Genomic DNA, 23,893 nt, shown 5'->3' on the forward strand with positions numbered 1-23,893 from the left:
AGCCATGTTGAAAGCCACTCTGCGCAGCCGCAGTCGCCGGCGGCACCAGCGGCGCGCGCCCAGCCTGAAAGTTTCAACGTGGACTTTCTAGGGGCGCCACCATCGACTTGCTTTCGCAAGCAAAAAGTAGAGAAAAAAACCAAGTGCTTTAGGAGAGGAGACGGCGGAGGAAAGAGTAGATGGCGGTACTTTTTCTATATAGGGACTTTAGCAGTGTCGTGCTGAGTACGCCGGCTATCGGGAGACAGGTGAAGCTGAACAGCAGCAGGCTGATTCACACTACGCCGACACGAGAACGATTTTGGTCTGCCGACTGATGACGCGAGCAGTTTACAGGACGGAAAACGCTGTGGCCAACGGTTTAAAGGAAGGAAAACGCTGTCGCCAACATTAGGTAGACCAAAATCGGTGCCGTGTCGGCCTAGTGTGAATCAGCCTTTAGCGCTTGGGAGAGAGACCTGGGATCGCGGAGTGAAGAAAAAGAACAGAATAAAAATGAAAAAAAAAAGTTCTTACGGCAGAACTGTCCGTAAGGACAGTTGCCAGCCAATCGTGATGTCGAACACGGCCGGCCAATGGAAAACAGCCCTTACGAACGCAAAGCTCTGTGAATTCAGTATCCGTCTCGTGGAGACAGTGACCGACGGCAGATTTTCCCCTACTGTCCGAGCCGTATAGCAAGCACTTCCTTACGACGAGAAAATACACGAGCGCGGACACGAGAGGCTGCTTCGTTCGCAGCTATCGGTTGCTATTGACCCGCATTTTAATCACACTTTTTCGGCGATCGTGATTGGCTGCCTGCCGTCTTCGCAGAAATATCCTGGCTTGCGAACAGCGCAGCCTGATCGTATAACAACAAGAATAAGGCACCCTCCAATGACAAAACATTTCACATGAACCAAATTTTCGCGATGTTTTTTTTTTTTTTCGTGAGTGTGATCCAATCCTTTTGTGAACGTGTCTGCGTGTATTCATTCGTGCCGTTGTTCTTTCGTTGCTGCTGTTGTTTTATACTTGCTTGGATCCCAAGAGCTGCGACATCAAATACATGCTGACGCAGTGATTACACAGGCAGGCAGGCACGATTGCATTATACCTCTGCATATTCCTGGTGAAAAGTAACTGCAACTTAATAGGCGCAAGGCGGCCTTATTGCCCTCTACCGGCCAGACATCTAATGAAAGGATTCGCTCACAGCGCCAAACAACACGCCCTACACTCAAGAGCATTTAATGCAATTATTACGCACGTCTCCGTTCACTAATGCCTAGCGAAGAATACTCTTTACGGTAATTAGGGCTTGCGGCATGCATGCATGAACCGGGCGTTACAGGTACCACGCTTCACGCAATGTGTATATACTTTCTGACCATCGAAGGAATGGTCGGGGAGGCGCTCACGCACGAAAAGACACTCCGCAAGTTGTATACGAGCAGCGCCCGGTCTTTCACAGACTATTTTGGCTCGGATACGCCATTATTTATTTATTAGAGCGAGCTTTATAGCGAGATAAATCAATTCGAAGGCAGGAAACGCGCCAACGGCTGTTAATACGTGGCAATATTAAAACCCCCATACTCTTTGGCGGCGAATAAAATTGGAACAAAACATCGACGCGTACGGCTATAGCCAAGCGATATTCCGATAACTGCCATTAAGTTATGCGTGTAATGATACCGCTATACTGTTTATGGCTGTTTTTCTTAATGAACTATCGGGTTAGATCTCACGAAGGCAAGGTTAACAGGGGCGTGAGCGCTGGTTACTTACGCAGGCCTAAACCGGTCCGAGAAGCGGACAGCTACGAGTGGCACCCGATGGTGAAGGAGCGTATGGCGCCAGTCCAGTATTCGAGTGATTGTTTTGTTTCTGGAGAACAGCATCGCGACCATTCGGTTGTTGTTTGTTCGTACCTATAGTTGACGAATTGTGGGACGGGTTAACGTAACGATTCTATTTCAATTTCGTTTATCTTCTCGCTTCGTCAGTGGTCTGGGTGGCGCTACGCCCGCGTCATCACCCGGATCGGCCGACCGTGAACGGAAGACGATAAGAAAGGAATAGAATTTAGCTATAAATGAACCCATGCATTATTACTCCGACCCTGCATGCATGCACGCCGCTCCCATTTATAACAACCTCGCGTGTATACCCGGGACATCCGTGATTCTGGGTCCACACAGATACACAAATCAGGGGCCAGATTCACAAAGCTTTTCTTTCGTAAGGTCGTTTTGCCATTGGCATGGTCGCCTTCGGTAATATGTCTGACATCCGGATCGGCTAAAATTCTTTCTTCCAAAAAATTCTAGCGTAAGAAGTTTCTGTGAATTCGGACCCTGGGCACGTATTCACGAAAATCACTTGCGCTAAAATTGTTCGTATATTACTACCGAACGTATTTGGTCAATCACAAATGGTTCTTACGAATACGAAGTATCGCAAATTCCACTTCTGCAGCCGACCAAGTTCGCAAAGCTCTTCTTTCTTAAGAACGGCGTGCGATTGTTCAGCCACCTTCGTTAAGCGATTGACCGTCGCCTGTTCTTACGAGTGACTGTAACGTACAAACTGCTTCGTAAATACGTGCCCTGAGCCTTTCGTATTCACACAAAAGTACTTACGCGCTAGAACTGTTCGTAAGAGCAAATGCCAATTAATCGGGATTTGGGACACATCATTAGCGAGAGCGGCCGCCCCACATGAAACTGCACTTGCGAACGGAAACCTTCGCGATTTTGGCCCCTGTTTTTTTGGCTGATCTAAAAAAAAGGAACACTAAAGATCACATCTCAAATAGTTTAAATTAGTGAAACATTCGTTAAAGACTCCGGTTCTACTTATTTGGTTGGCAATACTAGCGGAGAAGACAAAAGCCGATGTTGCGTTTTTTTTTTTCCCTTTCTTTCGCAGTTTAAATTATGGCACCGGTACGTCAATATGACGTCAGAGCTTTCTAAGTATTGGCGGAAGCCTGAGGCTGAATTCACAAAGGTTTTCTTTCGTAAGTGTTCTTTGACAGTGACCAGTCACCTGCGCTAATAATATTTCCATTGTCAGGATTGGCTGGAATTTTTATCTTACGAATAATTCTAGCGTAAGAGCGTTTTGCTAATACGGGATCCCATAGCTAGCTCTTTCAAGATCTCACCCTTTTTCGCGAATATCTCTCCGTGCTGCAGCCGCGCTTCTAAAGGCTTATAAAAGTTATAAAAGAAAAATAAGCATATCGTCAGGCAAGACAACAAGGATCCATGTTAACCCTTTAAGGACGAGACATATAAATACCCATAAAAATGTTTATTTTCTATCTAAATGTGCAAAACGCATCGATAATAATCATAACCAACAAAAAGAAATAAAAACGTATTACGGTATATTGTTTCAGCAATAGGGGAAAACCCTAGGCAGGAAACTGGAAGTGGGCTTCACTCCAAGGCTTCGTTTCAATTTGTATCGACAGCTCGCATCATATGTGAACCACAGGTGTACGTTTCATTTGCCTTACATCACATGTGTGACACCACTGCAGCCAGATGGCCTGTCTTCTCTGACCTTGTTTCAAAAAGACAGTGGCGAAATGCAAAAACGCCCGTGTGCTTGCGTTGTAGTGCACGTTAAAGAACCCCAGGTGGTCAAAATTAATCCGGGGCCCTCCACTACGGCGTGCCTCATAATCAGAACTGGTTTTGGCACGTAAAAACAACAGAAAGAAGAGGAAGAAGACAGTGAGTCGCGTGCCAAACTTCATCCCTCGCCCAGCGTTCCTGCTCTAAACCAACAAATGACGCTTGCTGCCTGTCATTCAGTGTTGGCCGAAAACGTTTAGCCAGAAAGTTTAGGCTCAATGCTGAAAACCGGCAAGGAAAATAAATTATCTGGTATGTTCCCTGTAGGCAAAATAAAGGGTTAAAGAAAAATAGTAAACGCTGTCACCTCTAAGGCTTTCCGTGACTCTCGATGTGAAGACAAATTGGCAAGCTCTGTACTTCTTTTTTTACCTTCTCGTAGTACTTTTCTAATACACACGCACCATACAAAGTAGCACGTAGGCGAACATTTACCTCTGTCTTTCACCGAGGGGTTGTCGAAGCTTGTAAACATTTTAACCTCAGTGATCAATTCAATATAAACATTTAAAATAGCAGTTAGCACAGAGCTCAAGCCATACTACAGGTTCGTAGTGATTATTGCAACTTCCTTTTTATCTCCTTCCCCCCGTGCAGGGTAGCCAACCGGCACTACCCCTGGTTAATCTCCCTGCCTTTCTATGCATCCTTTCTCTCTCTCTCTCTCTCTCTCTCTCCTCCTCGTGCACACTACGCTTTGTGGATTTACAACTAAATGCGTGTTGGCCTATCTACATTGTTGACTTCGCACCGATGGCCAGCAAATTACTGTGTGCAACACCCTGAATGCCAGGTACAGAGGAAGAGAACGGTTTAGTAAAATCGCTTTCCTTGGCTGCAACTGGCGCATTTACGTAAGTCCATTCACCGGCAATAAATATGTTATCGAAACATCCCAGTGTAATCAGCTGTAGGTTAAACTTGAGATTTCTTCGGCCCTCGGGACCCACAACAACGTCTTCGAGCACGACCATCCTATAAAGAGGAGGGCGGGCGTTACCGGCCCAACGCCCCCAGTCGTTCGCAACGGAGCTGCCTCGCATAGTCTGGCCTAGCCAGTACACCGCGAGTCGCGCCAATGGTATTGAACCCGTTTTCCGCACGAATGCACGTGCTACATAATCGTTTCTCATAGCGGCCGGCTAATGTACGCGGACAATGTACTCGCTGCGAGCTGAGACTTCTTGCGTGGCTTCGCGATGGAGTCGAACGAAAGAAAGAAATGAAAAGAAAGATCGCCTTGAGCGGCCCTGGTCCTGGCTCGCACAACGGTGCCGTCTCCCTCTATCCTTTATAATCCGGACTTATGAGTCGGCTCATCCTCGAAACACGCGTGCGCGCTTTCAGCGGGCCGTACCGTTGAGCCCGATGAACGAGCTCGCGAGTGAGCACGCAACGCGGAGTCACTGCGCGGGCAATCGGCCGCAGCCCAGGAGGGAGGGGTCTCCGGACCCATTTCCATTGTGTCTGGCACCGTCTATCAGCTCACCGAGGGGTGTGCGGCGGGAGGGGGGTGCGAGGGGGTGGCCTCGTAAAGTACAGCACCGATGGAAGACGTGCCCGCTCCGTTTTGAATAAGCGCTCAAGCAAGTACAGCTCTCGACGGGAGGGCACATTCGGAGTGGCCGACGCCAGCGGCAGCCTACGCCCAACGGCGCACACATGCACGCTCCTGAGCGGACCACGAGGAGACAAAGAAAGGAGACGCCGCGGTGATCAGGAGGACGTGGCTGAGTTTTCGCACGGTGCTGTGGCTGGCCGCAGCGAAGGGGCCACCAACCGTAATGTCCCTCTGAGCGAAACACATGCAAACCATGCAAACCTCTGCTGTGTCTGGAGAAAATAGGTACACACCACAACGCGCTTCTTCAGTGTGACAAACAATTCAACCTGTTGCAAGAAACTCACGAGCAGGGCCCCTGCCAGTCTTTGTGACCTTTACGCAATAAATAGTTTATCTCACTCTCTCTCTTGAAAGAATCAAGTATGCAACCAATGATACACGAGCGTGCGGTTCACGTGACGCCATAACTACATGTTCCAAGGCGATATTGAACTATAAGGACCCTGCCCCCCCCCCCCCCCCCCCCCCCTGGAAAGCAGGGGACTGAGGGGAAATGCATTCTTTCTGAAGACTAGAGATATGTATAGGGTACGAGACGCCTTTGTTCATCCTATATACGAAACAGCGCTACGTGTTGCCACTCAGCATGCGATGAATCTGCGACAATGGAAGCGTGAATGCCTCCAAGAATAAGCACTAGCTGGTGCTCTCGTTCACCGTGCGGTGAATCCTTCCCCGATTCTCTTTTTTTCACCCTGGCACCTGCAAGAAGCTTCCAGCGGTATTTTGGACGTGCTATTCCGGTACGACATTGTGCAACTGTCATATTATGTAACCTATTCCTCGAGCTTCAAACGTGGGCGGGTGCGAGGCCCACGTCGCCAGCTGCTAATCAGGCAGCACACACTTCACGCCGTGGATGTTGCTGACGTCGTAGTGAAAGGACGTGTCATTTACACAGAAAAGAACGCAGAACATGTGCCGTGGGCAGCAGCTTTTTACGTTCACACGGTCGGCAGCAGCGAGACTGGTAACAGAATGCACCTCGGTCATGCATTTCTCAAAGAATACTTGACACCACAAGAAACGGGCAATGTGCGCAATACCAGTAACAGTTAGAGTTTCAGTTTGTCTGTTGACGCATCACCGTTTTGCAGAATACCGGGTAACCAGAGATGTGTACGGCAGATGATGATGATGATGATGATGATGATGATGATGATGATGATGATGATGATTTATAGGGATCCCCTTTGTAACGGGGAGGTGACAAGTCACCTATCCTGCTGCTTGATTTAATCAGGTATGCTATACATGTTTTTTTTTCCTTCTAGCATTTTTGTAGACATCTCCTTAATCTTTTTTTTTCACTCAAAGCTTCTCTATCTACCTTGTACCGCTACCTGTGCCTGTAACGCATCCGGTCGTATCAGTCTCTTCCCTGTTTGTTTTTTCCCAATACTCTAAACGCCTCTTGCTTATCTCGACTGCTAACCGGTTGATGCTTCTGTCCACTTTAAATCCAAGCGCTTCTGGAAGGTGTACGTTACCTACGGGTCTCACTGGGTGAATCCCTTCGCAGTCCATAAGGATGTGCTGAGTGATTTCCAGATTTTTGCTGCAGCATATACATGCCTCATCTTGTCGCGAATATTTGATCCGGTATGTTTTTGACCTTAGGCAATCAGCTCGAGCCTCAAATAGCAAGGCCATTTGTGTTAACGTACAGGCTTTCCCCCCTTCTAATTTCTTTCTTCCCGTTCTTGTAATTCTCCGTGATCTTCTTTGTTTCCATTCTTTGCATCCAATTCGCTGTCTCTGTTTTTCTCATTTTTTCCCCATGATAACTGGTTGTCTAAACTCAATTACCCACTACGTGGTTGCCAGTTTCCTTGACCTCTTCCTCCATTCTGGGTCCACGATTTTCAGGTACAAATACTTGTGCACTTTAGCCGCCCATTTATTTTCATCCGTGTTGCTGAGTCTTCAAAATTATTTTGCTCCGCGCCTCTCTGACTTCAATAGAGGTCCAACCCATGTCGCCCTGCACTGCCTCATTTGTGGTTCTGCCGCGCGTGGGCTCCCAAAGGCAACCGGCCTACCGATCTTTGGTTAGCTTCCAACCCCGACAAGGTATGCGATTGTAATCACAGAATGGCATTTGCGAAGAGCAACAACGCCGGTAGCAACATCTTATGACGCAGAGTTTAACCAGAGAGCGTTGCAAAGTCATTTTCTCCATCTTGATGTATTTCAAAACGTGTTGCCTTCTTTCTGTTCCGAGCTTCGCACTTTCTCTTGAGCCTTCTTTTCAGCTGCACTCCTCTCCTGTTTTCTTATAGTTTCTCTCTCCTTCCGTATCATCGTATATGTACTCCGTATCCTCCATTGTGTGCTACTGCTGTACTGTTGCTCATTATGTAGCTGTTTATCAAATTTTTATTGTTATTTCTTTTGCCCCAACACTTTTGGCTGTGGCGTTACATTTCTACCTTTCTTGTTTTAACGCGAGAGCGTTGAGGGCCCCGTGTCGCAGAAAATCCGGCGTCGGCGCTGGCGTGGATGTCGGCGTCCGTGGCGGAGAAAATCATTCGCAACCACCCCGACCGCGCAGGCCCTTTGTCGTGGTGCAAGGTGTTAGTGAACAAAACTGAATTTCTCACAGTGAAATCCGTCATGAAAATGGTAAAGTACAACTTAAGCACAGTCTACAGACATGGTGGTCACCGCGCGCTCGTGTGGGCTACTTGCCAAAATATTATCCAGATGGCGCTCGCATCCTTGGCAGGTCAAATTGGGACTTGGCCTGCCTAATGCGTTTTGGACACGCGCGCGCGTCTGGGTAATAGCAAACAATAAAATAATAAAAAATGTCCTAGGGCCATCACATTTTAATATAAGACGACTTATATTGCCCCTGGAAAAACGTCTTCCCAGCAATGCATTTGTTTAAAAGTGAAGCCGACTTTAAGGGGATCGGTGTAAGCTTGATCTTTGTAAGCTGGCTTTCCCACGTTATCTGTTGCAGTGAATGAAGCCTACTTGCCGTATGCGAACGATGCGATGCGAACGGGTCCCGATAACGCTATCGCGTTCTACTCTTAAAGGCGAAGCTTAAGTGTCCTCCAATTTTTTTGTTTCTCTGTGCACCAGCACTCAGACCTCATTGTTTTTCCTGGAAACGTGAAATAATTGATTGATTGATTCATTGATTCATTCATTCATTCATTAATTATAGTCGTTGTTGCTGTTAAGTGTACGTAATGAGATGGTGGCGCCTGCTATAGAAACACCGGCTACTGCTTATCTTCGATAAGTGATTGAATATACACGTTTATTTCTCATCGATTCCTCCAGATTCTAGTACCGAGACAGTGAACAATTTATCTTTTCAAGGATATCCGCAAGCTGCAGCTCATGACACGCGTTTCAACTCAAGAAAATACTGTATTACTTCGTCTTACTTTGCATTTTCGTGTCGATATGCTTAACTAATGTTCGCTCTTTTAGTGATATCCGCTTTTACGTTTATGTTGAGATTATGTTACACTTTCTTGTACTGCAGTTCCCATTTTTTCTTTTTTTTCTGTGCGCCATAATGAAAACCTCGACTACTCATGGACACTTTCAGAAATTAATCTTGAGAACTTTTCTAAACCACACCAAAAAGACAGAACTATGACAGGACACGGCGCCTTCTCCTGTCGCTCCTGTCTTCTGCCTTTTCGTCGCGCTTTAAAAAGTTATCGAGATGAATGTCAACCAACTAGACCACTTGTCCATCTTTCTTTCAGAAATGAATGAATGAATGAATGAATGAATGAATGAATGAATGAATGAATGAATGAATGAATGAATGAATGAATCATCATAGGACGATGGGTACATTCCATCTCCGCTCTCGCGTCAAGCCTCGTCGCAGCGACACGCCGGCTGCGTCCGCTGCTCCGCGAGAGAGTCGATAGTTCACGGCAGCTGAGCGCTTTTCCCGGCTCGACGGCGCCTGCAGCCAACGCCGAGGAACCAGCGAGCGCGGCGACGCGGAAACCCGCCGCGTCGCCCTCGTTCGCGCGCCGGCGGAGGACGCTGATGAAGTGCCTTTCTTCTCGCCTTTCACGGTCGCGCCTAGTCATGCAAGGCGTGTCCCTACACGCGCGCGATAGGCTAAAAATGACCACCGCGGCAAGCGCCAGGCGTCATTACGCGCGGCAAAACAAGCGGAGAAGACGCAGCATCGGGGCGACCGCATCGTATACACGTATAGTAGTATACTCCGCGTTATGGACGCCACCGTAGCAGCCAATTCCGGCCTCCAGGCGCGTGTGCCCGGGAGAAAACATCACTACCGCTCTCGCTTCCCTTATCGTTCCTCCAGACTTGCGCTGCTGCGGTGTGGTGACTTCCACCATTTGGCCCGTTCGCGAATGCTCCTGCCGCTGCAACATGAAAAACGAGCGCCCGAACGAGCGCTATTCCACGAGGTACCGCGAAATTCCGCATGGATGACACGGAGCCGAACGTTATATACGAGGCTCTATTTTAGAGCCTCTGCGGTATACTCCTACTCGCACCAACTGTACGCACGATGCAGCACCGAAGCCTCAGCTTGTGTACAGCAAACCAGTAACGTGAGCCGGCTGCGTGCTCCATGGAGAGATGGAAGGATGGCTCGCCCAATGTACTCTACTGAACTTTCCGTGGTGCTTCCATTTAAGTCAGCGCGCATGGCTGACGAGACTCATAGCTTTCACCGCACTGCATAGAGTTCGCGAAGCGGAGTATATATATACTTCAAAAGTATGTGTATACAAAAGACCAAGAATCGGCCTATACACCCTCAAAGCTTCGGTACCTCCTGGGCGCAGTATATATATATATATATATATATATATATATATATATATATATATATATATATACGCGAAACGCGAATTTGACGCGCCAAGTTGCGGAATGAGAGTTCGTATTGTGTGCGCCATTTTACGGTATATACGAATGCGGGCCGTTTGCTGGGGGTGCCGGCATCGGCGCCTCACTCACACACATGGTGCGCGATAAGGCGCGCATCGAAATGACGCGGGTATTTTTGAGTGACCTCAATGATCTATTGTGCGAGGGATCCGACAATGTATATAAGCCCTCGTACGCGTCGGCGGGCCGATAGGTGTGGGTGTACTGCAGAAAAGGAAAAATCTGTTCTCAGATCGTATACTGGCCAAGGTCAGGTCAATTCGTTTCTTTGAAGAAGGCTACAGACGTCGGGCGTTGGTAAGATGGCCGCGCCGCTTTTATAGCGAGAAGTTGCGGAAGTAAAAACGAAACGCTAACTGGTCCGATTGCCGAAGTAACGTTCATACGCCCCTGTTTTTATAACCAGAGCGGGCGGATTTTCTTTCAGGATTCGATCGTTACTTGACCGCATCTTTTCATCGCTTTTGAACGAGTCGCCCTCTTAATTGCATTTCTGAAGCAAAGAGAGTGAGTGAGTGAGTGAGTGAGTGAGTGAGTGAGTGAGTGAGTGAGTGAGTGAGTGAGTGAGTGAGTGAGTGAGTGAGTGAGTGAGTGAGTGAGTGAGTGAGTGAGTGAGTGAGTGAGTGAGTGAGTGAGAATGAGAGAGTGAGTGAGTGAGAATGAGTGAGTGAGTGAGTGAGAATGAGTGAGTGAGTGAGTGAGTGAGTGAGTGAGTGAGTGAGTGAGTGAGTGAGCGAGCGAGCGTGACGTGCACCAATGCCCCGGGTTATGATGAAGGCAGATCCCTGCCAGATTACTATATGGCTTGTGCATGACGTCACGGACGCCATATTGATGGACCATTCAGGGACTCCACTGCGGTGGTAGAGGAAAGCCGGAAATTAGCTAATCGAATGAACGCGCAGCTTCCCGTCGCGCTAGTGGTTCGCCAGCTTGGCTGAGGCGGTGATGTGAATGGAAGACATCTCTACGTTCAAACGCAGGATTGGCATGTCACAGAGTCAACGATCGGATAATTGAAGCCCACTTCGAGTGCTCGCAGTCCCTTCCCGACGACAGCGCGAGCACGCGAATACAAACACAACTATGTCATCTCTCTCTTGTCATCACAGGGACGAGCGCAGCTTATATTAACGATGTTTACGTAAACCACGCAAGCATACAGCGCCTTCAGAAACTGGCTTTCTTCCTTCAGTGGTGAAGGGTGCATGGCCCTGTAAACTTATCGTCCATCTACCCCTTCCGCAGCCCCGCATCACGTGACACAAGTCGTCGGAAACTGGCAGCAGCACAGTGTGCGTTCGTTCAGGGACGGGGGTGAGTATGCACTTCACATCAAGTTTGCGCCGTCCACCACTGAGCGGCAACGTCAAAGCCGCATCCCTGCTTGATCTAATTAGGACGGCGAATGCGAGAACACTCCGTACAGCTACAGGAACTAGTGCTGTCTGTGATGTTCAGGCCTGCCTGTCTCGCTCTCGAGCGCCCCCCTGTCGAAGCTCGTCTCGAACTGAGGTCGAGGAAACATTGGAGTGGTGGTACCAAGAGCCGCCGGATTCGATCATCTTGTCGCTCTCGCGCCGATTCTGTTACCAGTGCTTCATATGCTCGGTATTCCCACACAACTGTCGCACACTGGAAACTACAACGGAATATTCAAATTCATCTTTTATGTCCTCCAAACATCACTGTCAAAATGCTATATACTTATGACTGTAAACAAGGCAAATCTTTGTGAAAAGGCAGAAGCGGAGAAATATTACGACCTCAGATAAGCGAAATTTGAGTGTGACGTGTAGGTTGATTAGTTCATCGATCGATCGATACATTGATTGACTAATTGCAGGGTGCTATCAGAGAAGCCATGGAAGCCTCCGGATTAATTTTGACCACATGGAACTCTTTAATGTGCCCCTAAATCTAAGTGTGCAAGCATTCTAGCTTTCCGCCCCGTCGAAATGAGGCCGGGAATCGAACCCACGACATCGTGATCAGCAACAGAACTCCAGAGCCACTGAGCTACGTGGCGGGTAGTGCTGTGTAGAATAAAGCGCTGTCGTAGCTAGAGATAATACGTCATCAGAATACAAAAAGCACGCGCTATTTGGACGTGCCATCATCCTGATGTCGCATACAAGCATAAAACACGTACGACGATCGTCGGCGCATATGAGGCACGCAATCAGTCACACATAGAGCGGTAAATCAAACTAATATTCGCACGAATAGACAACCCTCGCTTTGTCAAAAATGTAAAAGACTAATATGGTCCACCTGTATAGAACGCGGTTCGCCCATTGGCCGTGTCTATGAGTGCAATATTGCTCTGAAAGCCTTCGCTCAAAATTAAAGCCATTTTGAGTGCTTGAATACTAAACAGCTGTTACCTATAGCAGTGAGCCATCCTGCACGTGAGCCTACTTTGCGTATGAAGTTCAAGGCACTGTGCACCCAGTGTTGCAGGATTTAGTTATTGAAGGGGCCTTTTAACTATGTAGTACGCACATAGATTAGCCTAAACTTCGTCTTTGCGGCTTCAAACGCCATTGTGACCTTGTAAAATAATCATATTCAGCGAAATGTGGCGTTACAAATGTAACAATCCACAATGGGTGGTGTCGAAAACATGACGGCCATGACGTGTTTCCAGCTCCGTAATGACTTCCGGCGCATGCAGCTCGCAAAAGCACAGCCTCAGACGCAACCGCCGCGGGCGCGTGGATTTTGCCGCCACCTATGGTTATGCACGTGCGCAGAAGCTTATTGCCTTCACGAGTTTAGAAAACTATTATTATTATTATTATTATTATTATTATTATTATTATTATTATTATTATTATTATTATTATTATTATTATTATTATTATTATTATTATTCATGTGGACATATCTAAACACCACAAAGAGAGGATGATGGATATAAAGAAAAGAAACAAGGCACAACACATCACATCACACTCAGAGTACGAGAATTACAGACGAGAGTCTAGCACCGCGCCTTTAACCGGAATTCCAGCGCAGCTTAGAGAGCCTCAAATCGAGTTGAAGCCCGACCGGCCGGACGTGCCTCTGGTTGACCTCCCTGCCTTCCCCCCCCCCTTTTTTTTTTCTCTTTTTTCCTCCTCCACCTTTCGGAAACCACAAATCATCAAGCGAAGATTAGGTTGCCGGGACTATTTCAGCAGAACACAGCTACAACTGTGAAAAGTTGGGCATTCTAACAGCGAGTGACTGCTCAGAAACTCGGAAAGATAAAGCGCACTCGTAATATACAACGTCACAAGAACTACACAAGCCACAAGCAGCGAAGACTACAAAACTCCGAGTATACTAACATCATTCCTGTTCGTAGCACCAGAGTTCCCTCTACACGCTAAACAATTAAAAAAAAAAACGCTCTTTGGGGAGTATCTTGTCTTGAAACAGTAATTATCATCTGTCTTGCATGCGTTTACTTCTCTGAAAACTGTCAGGAATGCTCTGTCTCGCATGCAGTCCATGGCCATGGAAGTGCCGGCCGCGCAGCGTTAAAGAAAGGAAATGCGGGCAACATCGATGACGAGTATGGTTGTGGGAGAAAGATAAGTCCCAAAGGATTTTCTTGAGTGTGGACTAATCTCTGCCGGAAAGTCGATGTTTCGACGGGACTCGGCAAGGCCCCATAACTTCGCACCTCGTTTGGAGGAAGCGAGGAGGAGGAGGAGAGCAGGAGCCACGCGCCGCAGCAGCAGCGAGGCCAGCCTCGTTTACTCGAGGCGCGCCTCCACCCACGCGGATCTAAAACGAGAGCCTCGGCGCGCGGCGGCCTCCACGGCCTCCGACCGCGGCCACCGGGCAACAACGCCCGGCACGCACGGGCTACCGGGGGGATGCTCCTCGCAGAGGAACGCAGCCCCCCCGAGCCGCTGACTTACTCGACGCCACAGAGCTTGCTACAAAAAATTACTGCAGAGGGAAATCTGTGGCGCCGCGATCGCCCACCTATCATGGAGGAAGACATATAGGATTGCATTGAAATTTGGGAAGATAAAGCGCGATAAGATACGTCACAAGAACGTTTGTAGCCACAAGCACGAACATTAAACAAATCCACGTACTACACCCGTCACATGATAGCACGCGTAATTGTTTATTTTCGTGAATTTGACTTCAAACGTTATTGTGACACAATTTATTACGCTCTATCTTCACAAGTGTCGAAGCAAACCGAAATTTCTAAACATAAAAGGCAACTAGTTTCTGCCCAAATGCGCAATAATTCTCAAGTTTCACCATTCATACAGCAATATTTCGCTGGAAATGATCAACTTGCGAAGTCAGATTGAAGCCAAAATATCGAAGTTTAGACAAATACATGTAAGTCACCTCCATTCCCATGCTACATAGCTGAACCAATCCCCCACTTTAAGCATTCGTACACACAAGCTGCAGTTGCTTCCAGTAATTTTTGTAGGAAACTATGACACGACGCTACCGAATGAATGCGTGTGAGCAACTTCAAAGCGCTCTGTTGGTCAGGAACAACCCTTCCCCACCCCCTTTATATGACCGATCGATGTCAGTTGTGAAGTTAAGTGAATTTAAAGGGACACTAAAGAGAAATATTAAAGTTAAGCTGCATTATTAAATTATTTGCGGTGTGCGAACATTCGAAACTTCGAATACAAATCGAACAGTCCTTTCCACCCCGATTCGTATTCCATTCGAAAATCCTTTATTCGAAATCATCGAATATTGGTTTCTGTTTGAATGTAAGATATAACACTCATTAGAGTTCACAAGGAGAAAGCTTGGTCGATGTAAACCGCAACCGTTCCCAATCATTATCCTGCAGGAGAGCCACAGTTGCTGCGTAGAAGCACTAGGGCTCGAATTCGCAAATACCTGTTACGCTAGTATTGTTCGTAAGATCAAATTCTGCCCAATCCTTATTCTAGACATAATAACGAAGCCCGCCGGCCATTCGCAAAGATCAATTACGAACAAAAAACTTTGCGAGTTCTGTCCCAGTTCCTGAGCGGCAGCATAGAGCGGATAACTCCTGCTCATTAACCCGTCCAGCAATTCAATACATATATCTCGGCCGCCTTTAGACAGCCGACGAATTTGTTGTCTCAGTTAAGGGAAATAAATTTTTATTATATAATCAGTGCCACCATGTTCGCATCCCTTTAGGTCGATGCGTCCGTGGTGTTCTATTACACTTACCTCGTTCAACGAACACAGTACTTTACGCACATCTTGTGGCACAATGTCACAAGATGTCAGCGTAAGTAGTTTTTTCTTTCTTTTTTTTTTTGCGAAAGCGCTTTCTGGGGCCGAATTCATAAAGCTTTCAATTCATAACTGCTCCCTGCCATCGGCCATTTCCCTTCGCCAATTATGTGTCCAACATCACGATTGTTTCACATCCGCTCTTACGACAAGTCAGAAGAAACTGTGCGGGTTGTTATATACTCTCTGCTATGCTTTCCTTGACTCTAGCGCATGCGTCTATTCGTGCTTTCGACAGTCTTCGGCGTTTTTCGGTGCTTTTCGTGAATAGAATAGAAACAGAAGCGGCAGCCTGTTCTTTAAATTCAACTCCATGCATGATCAAAACAAAATGTATATTTCCGCCACGTTTACCAGAAACAGTTCTTTTTTTTTTAATGTCTGTGAACCTATTACCTCAGCAACAAGTGCAGTTAAAGCATGGTGTCCGTGATCTCTCAACCCTGACGTCGTCATGCGGGAAAGCCGAGAGCCCTTGTCGCTTTGTCAGAGAACACCAGCGACGCCTAAACCTCGGTCAACTTCCTTCCTTTTACTACTTTTTCTTTAACGTAGTGATCGATGAGTGCGTCGGCCTTCAGAGACGAGGTCACACTCAGTGCACGCGGGGCTCCCGTTAGCTACGAGGTGTTGGTCAGAAGAATATACCGGTAGCGGCAGCGCCTAATGAGAATGCGTAGGTCACGGACACGGCGCAATCAAAAAGTACAGTGTGTCCGTTACAAGTGAAGTTTCCAACATACTACGAAGGGCGAAAGAGGCTACACGAATGCTGCAATCGCAGCTGTTTTGGAAAGTCTACTCGCGCTCCTTCGAACCAATCATTGCGACTCGGAGCAAATCATTTTTAAAAAAATGTTTAATGCACGGTGACAACTTTTTCATAGTTAGGAACGAAGCAGGTCACTCACAATAGTCAAGATATAACTATGTTTCGAGATTCATACGGATCCCTCGTTCGCAATATTTTGCAAGTGTCAATCAGCAGGCTTTTGCGCACGTAAATTAGTCATACTTGGGCTTAAATCCAAATTCTGCCTCCCCCCCCCCCTCCTTCTTGTACAGGAAGTATAAGGTTCTCCCTCAAATATACCTTCAATTTAGGTATAGCAAACTAAGGTGCGATCATTCAGAGCACTCTCTCATCCCATGCATATAGACCAATGATATCCACCACCGCTCGTAGACCCGCTACGGTAAGCGCCGAACCTTTCTGTCACACGCGACAGGAAGCATCCGTTCACAGCCCCACAATTTTCGGCGCAGAAACGAAAGCATCATCCAACGGGTCTGCGCAGAGTAACTCCTCTATACGAGTTTCAAAGCTCGTAAAAAAGGGGCTGTCGCCCAAACACTCTCCGAAGGTTCTTCCGTCGTGTGTTTGCACGTGCGGCGCGCGCGCTTCTATATTTTGACAAGATCTTGGCCCGTACAGCAGCACAAACTGCAGGAGCGAGTGCTCTGCGCTGTAAGAACAAAGATTGTGCATGGCAACTCGTCTCGAGGGAGTAAATCGCAGTTGCGGTAACTGACTCCGTTTTCGGAAGCGTCCGTGTGTAGTATTCGCTGCCGTGGATCGAGTAAGTCCGCTTTGATTGCGCACAAGAAAAGTCTCGAAGTATACGAGACGTGTCTAAAAATTAAAACCTCCGTTAAACATACGCCGAGATGCACGTCTTGAACTGCGGCATGTCGTTCTCGGACGTCGAGGGAGCGCTGCTTCTGGTTTGCGAGCGACGAAGGCGTATTTGACTTGCTTACGCGACATAGGCCTTAATCAAAGCCTGTAGAATTTACTTCCGTTTGTAACCGTTAGTGCATTTTCTTTATTCTATCTCTTCTTTCTTTCACAAAAGTGCTTCCGCACGTCTTTCTTTCTTTCTTTCTTTTTTTTTTTTTTGAACTGCTATTTTCTTTTATATCCCCTTTCAGCCAAATCGTCTGGAGTAATATGCCAGGCCTTTCATTAAAGCATTTCTCTCTCTCTCTCTCTCTCTCTCTCTCTCTCTCTCTTAGCTCACCATAGCCGCTAAGCCACTGCGGCGGATCATTTAGTGAGAAGCTTGCGAAGACGAGTAGCTCGACGCCTATATTTAGGGCTTCCTAAGGGTGTAAGAACTCCCGCACACAGCTTCGCTGTTGGTGCATGAGCTGATCGGATTGGCATACCCCCCCCCCCCCCCATTTGCGAAGGTGTTAATAATAATAACAAAGTAATAATATTAGTAGGGTAATAATAATAATAATAGTTGTTGTGGTGGTGGTAGTGGTTAGTGTCACTTGTCTTGAAACTTTCGCCCCCTTTTAACGGAATTCTTGACGCCTGCGTATGTGACATTCAGCGCGAGCTCCAGCCAGTTCGTAAAATTCAGCCAGGCCGCTAAATTTTAGTAGATTTCAGCAAAAATGTTGCGCAACTGTATGACAACATGTCTCCCTCCCATCAATGGCTGACAAAGGCCGTAGGCTAATGCTGCTTATCTTGCATGCTTTGACGAGGCCAGAGCTGCTCACCATGCCACCCACGGCCGACTGCCCGATTAAACAAGTGTTCTTTTTCTGCTGAAGGGGGAGGGGGCTGAGGGGTGGCGAGGCGAGTGATGGGTCGGTGACTATAAACCTGTCATATTCAATATTTCAAGAACAGCCTCATCACGACTGCTGTAGAAATGTCGCCACGCGCTAAGCCACGATTACGCAAGCGACGCGACCACTGTGCGCGTGGCATCGATCCAAGTTTGTGAATTACTGCTGCTGGCCACGGATGCGCGAGGCCGCCCGGCTGCACGATTTTATACCGCAGCGCGAGCGGCTTCTCACGCCAGTTTGTAAATATAGTGCGAGGTTCAAAGTCCCCATCGCGGGACGAGGTCGGGCGCTTGGAAAAACACGGCAAGGATGTGAGAGGGAGGGGGGGGGGGGGGGGCATTGCTACAAACGGGATGTAAATCAGCGGGGCAACGTCCGAGCGCCAGAAGTTTTGAGTATGGCTGTTGGCAGGGCGAAAAATTGAGCAGCAAGATCACGCAGCATCAGAAAAATCGAATAGACGCAGATGGTAAAAAAGATGCGGCGAGTCCGTTTCTGAAATATGCGCAATGCACGCCGTTGGTGTACCGTGGAGCCTTTCCTATGAGTCGGCTTCTCCGCGTCGCGCTTTCGATTCCGATGGCGACGCCTCGAAAAGAGGGGAAGGGTACAAAACACAGCACAATGAAGAGATCCTGTAAAACTACAATACTTGCTCACTGATGTTAACACGCTTGTACTGTGATAAGGTCTGGTGAATGCTAACCGACATAACATACCATTCATCTAACCGCATAGCCATTCATCTAACCAAATTTGCCGTTAGGCACGTCGATACGAAATGAGTAAATCAAAACATGTCAAACGTAGCCCTTTCGTCAAATTTTTATTACATGAATATGAATTGCAGCTTTACATCATATTTTCGTCCGCCCAACCCCACCAGAAAATTTTTACGTTCCAATTATGCTCAAGTAAGCAGACGCAGTTCTGTGAGTGCATGCTGCTGGCGGCACCCTTTTCACCGCCTCGAGCAGAATATGCGTGAGCTCACTTCATGAAACTTCCCTTACACCTTGCGTTGAATAAAATATAGCACGAGATTTAGGCGAAAGTAAAAAAAAAAGAAACGGCAATTAAACCAGTTTTGCATCGTGAATAGCGTGAAATTCAGCGTAGCAGCAACCACATGGCTGCCGTGCACCGCGCACATCACCTCATATTAAACTATAAGAAACTTTATTCAAGTTTGGTCAAAGGAGGTTTAGACAAAATTTCAACAGCGATTTATGTCATAAAAAGCAATACAACTATAACCCGGCGAGTCGAACGACAACATAGTCCCGCAGTCGAGCTTCTCACAAGAGCTTAGCGCAGCACTTCCTAGATAAATCAAGGCCAGAGCGCTCTGACAGTGACGCCACTATGGTTACGTTAGCTACGTACAGGAAGGTCGATGCTCTCATTGAAAACTAGGTTCTGAAGAAAGAAGACCACGCAAAGCACCACCCGCGTATCCCAATGAAATGCTTAGCCCCGTCGGCCTTCCTGTGTGCGGTAACGATTCGTAGCGCCCAGACCTGCTATCTGCGTAGCGTTGCTTATAGCGTCACCGCGCGCAAGAGTCATGGCGGCAGCGGCGGCGCTCACTGGAGTAAACAAAACTGTTTATGCGTGAGGATGACGTGAGCGTACTCACCTGATGACGTCGCAACGAGCCCGTCCTGACGAGCAACGGCGAGCCATCCGACGTCGTGGCGGGGCTGCTGTGGGATCGTTCGTGGTGGGCGGCAGCCACTCTCTCGGGCGCGCCGCTCAGCTGCGGAGACGGCGGCACGGGTGACGGCGTGGGCGTCGTCCGCGCACCGGAGTCGGCGCCGCCCGCCGTCAACCACGACACGGGCTGCGCCTTGCCCGCGGCGGCAGTCTCGTCCGCGTTGTGGCACACCAGCAAGGAAGCAGTGTCGGAACCCGTAAGCGGGTAGTTGGCGCTGATCTTTCGCCGCGGAGCGGAGGCCTCGGGCACAGCCTCTAGAGACGCCGTGGAACTCTTGAGCTGGGTGTCGTCCAGCGAGAGGCTGTTGGACAGGTGCGCGGGCCTGGACCGAGCCGCCATCGTCGGTGCGTTCGTTGCGATCAACTTGGCACCACCACAAGTCGTCGTCGTCGATGTCGTCGCCGGAGTCGTCGCTGGCACCGCGGAAGATGTCTGAGAAGCGGCGGGCTTCTCGGCCGGCAGGAGAAAGCTGAGCTCCTCGCAGAAGGCGGTCTTTTGCTTCTCGCCGGTCTTGCGCATCTCCTGTTCGAGCATCTCCCCGTATGGCCCGCGGAGCCGCTTCTTGGAATACCGCCGCTGTGGGCTACAGGTGCGCTCGGTGTCCGACGTGGCGCGCTCCGAGTCCGACAAGGGCGGCGGTGGAGGCGGCGCGGGCACCGGGGTGCGGCTCAGCGCGGCGGGTCCCGAGTGCTGGCGCTTGTGCAGGGCCCCGGGGCAGGAGAGCTGCGGCTCGCTGCGGCAGCACGCGCCCAGCAACAGCTCGGTGGCGGCGCCCGTGTTGTCGGCGCTGGGATCGGAGAGGTGCTTCTTCTTCTGACTCTTCTCCTGCCGCGGCTCGGGCTGCTCGGGCCGCGAGGACAGGCTCTGCACCACGTCGCCGAACGTCTCCTCGCCCAGCGCTTCGCTCGGGCAGAAGTGGCTGTCGGCGAGCGACAGGTCGCTCGGCTGCTTCTCGGGTCGGCCGCCGAGCGCCTTGAGGCCGTTGCTGTCGACCGAGCCGAAGGCCAGCTCCTGCTCGGCCGTCTTCCGCTGCGGCGGGTAGGTGAGCGAGCGGCCCGTCTCCTTCTTGGGGCCCTCGACGGGCGCCAGCCCCTTGCGCCGCTTCCGCTTCTCGGGGGGCTGTGGCGGCCCGCGGCTGCCGTCGTCGTCCAGAGGTGCGAAGCGGCAGCCGCGCTGGACGCGCCGCTTGTCCGCCGCCGCCGCCGCGGGCGGGGAAGCCTCGCGCTGGTACGGGGTCTCGTCCACAATCGACTCGACGGCCGAGTCCAGCGACAGGCTGGACATGGCCACATCGTCCAGGGCTACCCTAGCAGCGTCCCTGGCGCCACCGCGTCCCGTCAGGGGCCTGGAAGCGGGGGCCTTGCGCGGCAGCGTCAGCGACTCCCGCGGGATCGTGGGCACTGACGGCAGGTCGGACGTCGAGAAGGAAGCGCTGCGGCACACCGGGGCGGGCCTTCGGTTCCACGACTCCGAGGGCCTGCCGGGTGCACCGACGGGGCTCTTGAGCTTCTCGGTCAGCTCCCGCAGCCGGGAACCCTGCAGGGCTGCCTGCTCGGACATGGCGGTGCGACCCTCGTCGACCAGCGCGCCGCCGCCGCGCTTCTTGCGATAGCGCGAGAAGTCGATGGAGGCCAGTATCGTCTTGATCTGCTCGATCTCTAGCGCGTCGTCATGGCGGGTGCGGCGGGCCAGCGTCAGGTAGGCCGGCAGCTGAGGCTTGGCACGCACGCGGGGCGAGCTGGGCTGCGAGCGGGCGCAGCGCGGGTTGAGCCGGGACGCCGCCTCGCCGGCGTCCGGCAGCATCACGGGCGCATGGCCGCCGGGCGCCTCCTCCAGCTGGCTGCAGATCTCCTCCAGGGACTGCAGGATCGCGTCCAGGGGGCCCCGCGCCGAGTCACCTTGCGCCGCGCCCAAGATAGGCGCGCTATTCTCGTCGCGGGGCTCATCCGAAATAGCGCCGCTAGCCTCGGGCCCCTGCGCCGCTGCGGCGCACAGGGACTCCCAAGCCATCCGGATGTCGGCGCAGCTCGAGCCCTCGTCGGCCACGAGACCACCGCTCGGGGCGCCCCGCAGCGGAGTGATGGCCGGTGCTGACGCCTTCTTGCGCGGCACGTGCGGCACGGACAACAGCCGGCCGCCGCCGTCGCCGCTGCACAGGCATTCGTCGGCAGGCTGCGAGCAGCAGTGGCACGGGCCCGCGCGGCCGCCCTCGGCACCGGGCTCCGAGTCGGCGCGCGTCAGCCCGAGCCTGCGATGAAGCGCCGTCGGTCAGGAAAGAGTTGCGCGCTTTCTCCACCGGTGATGCGTCAAGACTGTCAAGGTCCACTCTGCAGATCTTAGAGACGTTAATGACAGCGCAACCGGCAGGCGGCATGCATCACCACATGGTTCGTAATGCACTCTTGTAAGCTAACACCGATGCCACAGCACTGATCACTGAGCGAACACCCTTTCGCCTATTTCACAATACATATTGAGACGCACCGTGATTTCTTGGCTCGTAATACTTCCCGCACCAGACGTGCCAAAGCGCACAACACTGCAGGGAGAACATGCAAAGCCTCCACCACGCGAGCAATCATGCATTCTGACAGCTAGCATCGGGCGCGGTTTGCACCGAATGAAGGAGGGTATAAAGGGGGGAAGGCAGGATGTGCACCTACCTGCGGGCCAGGCGCGCCCTGTGCGCCAGCTGCGGCGATGCCTCCCTCGCCGCGAGGGCTTCGAGTTCGCGGGCGCGCTCGCGCACCGACACGCGCCTCTCCGTCATGGGCGCCGCCGGCAGCCTCGTCGCACCACCGTGCGCCGCAGCGAGTCAGCATCCTCCCCCGCCGCCACGCTGCGGCTGCCACAACACGCGGGGCTGCGACAGAAGGCACGGCTCACACACGCGAAGCACGCGCAGTGCGCGCGAGCATCACTGGCGACAGCGCCGCGAGACGTCGCTCGTATACGGTTTTTCCAGCGTGACACGCGCATCATCGCTCTCGCGGACGCCTCGATGGCTGCGCAATCAGCACCGAGCGGAAAGCCTCGAAGTTCGCCAGAGGCCCGTACGGTACAGGGCTGTTGCGTAAGCAGAGTTCTGAGTCATTACGAATCGAATGTAAACGGAACGCCGCTCTGAGGTTCGAGTGCGTTGACGCTGGCGATTTCGAAACACGAGAAGGCGTGTTGTACCCGCGCGCGAGCATATGCAAGCGCTACTTTTGCGTCGAACGCGTTGCCATTCAGTATATAACATTTCGTTACTGAACAGTCCGAAAGTTTCGGAGTGATCAGGAAAGGCACACAGAAAGGGGGCACACGCCCAACGCTCTCCTTCGCACGGCATTCTTTTCCTTCTTTTGTGTGTGTGTGTGTGTGTGGTGTGTGTGTGTGTGTGTGTGTGTGTGTGTGGTGTGTGTGTGTGTGTGCGTGTGTGTGTGCGTGCGTGCGTGCGTGCGTGCGTGCGTGCGTGCGTGCGTGCGTGCGTGCGTGTTGTGTGTGTGTGTGTGTGTGTGTGTGCGTGCGTGCGTGCGTGCGTGCGTGCGTGTGTGTGTGTGGTTGTGTGTGTGTGTGTGTGTGTGTGTGTGTGTGTGTGTGTGTGTGTGTGTGTGTGTGTGTGTGTGTGTGTGTGTGTGTGTGTGTGGTGTGTGTGTGTGTTTTCTTGAGGGCACTTCAACCCCGTGAAAAGAAAGAGAGAAAAGGGGACGAAACAACAGCACGTTATGCAAACTGAAAACTCCCATGCGACACCGAAATAAAATTCCTGCTTTAAGTTCAGTTTGTAACCGCTTTTTCTTTGTCCTGAATGCCGAAAAGTTTTCCGCACATCATCACTGATAACGTAGTATGAGGAAGGCTACTTCTACGGAGGCCAACGTAAATGCTATAACGTACAAGTGGCACTTGGATAACGATCCGCCCCTAGAGATAGGTCAAGTACACATAAATGGAGCACTGAATATAAGCAACAGGAACAATGCACGCACAAGTACACACATTGTATAGTTTCCTCAAACAGCATACAACGTACCGACGTGGCCCACGTCCGAAAATTACCCTCTCCTGGCTGCGTGTGTGCTTGCGTGCCGACAGGATTACATGCATTTCCTGGAGAACAGCGCAGCCATAAATTTTCATGACGTCGGCAATTTCCCGCGG

General features: G+C 50.5%; 1 protein-coding gene across 2 annotated transcripts in view; it reads right to left on the reverse strand.

Moving 5' to 3' along the window:
* The window catches only part of LOC119449474 (rho guanine nucleotide exchange factor 17), a 157,390-nt gene that overhangs the window by 104,803 nt on the left and 28,694 nt on the right, over positions 1-23,893 (reverse strand). Inside the window, exons 2-3 of one of the 2 annotated variants that reach the window (XM_037712656.2) lie at positions 22,411-22,610; positions 19,670-21,995 (exon numbers count right to left, since the gene is read on the reverse strand). In XM_037712656.2, the coding sequence (XP_037568584.1) occupies positions 19,670-21,995; positions 22,411-22,517 (2,433 nt within the window). In that variant the 5' untranslated portion in view covers positions 22,518-22,610. The remainder of the gene's footprint in view (positions 1-19,669; positions 21,996-22,410; positions 22,611-23,893) is intronic. The other variant, XM_049665234.1, reaches the window with a different exon arrangement.

The sequence above is a fragment of the Dermacentor silvarum genome, chromosome 4 (genome assembly GCF_013339745.2).
Source record: "Dermacentor silvarum isolate Dsil-2018 chromosome 4, BIME_Dsil_1.4, whole genome shotgun sequence".
In the NCBI taxonomy this organism is placed as follows: Eukaryota; Metazoa; Arthropoda; class Arachnida; order Ixodida; family Ixodidae; genus Dermacentor; species Dermacentor silvarum.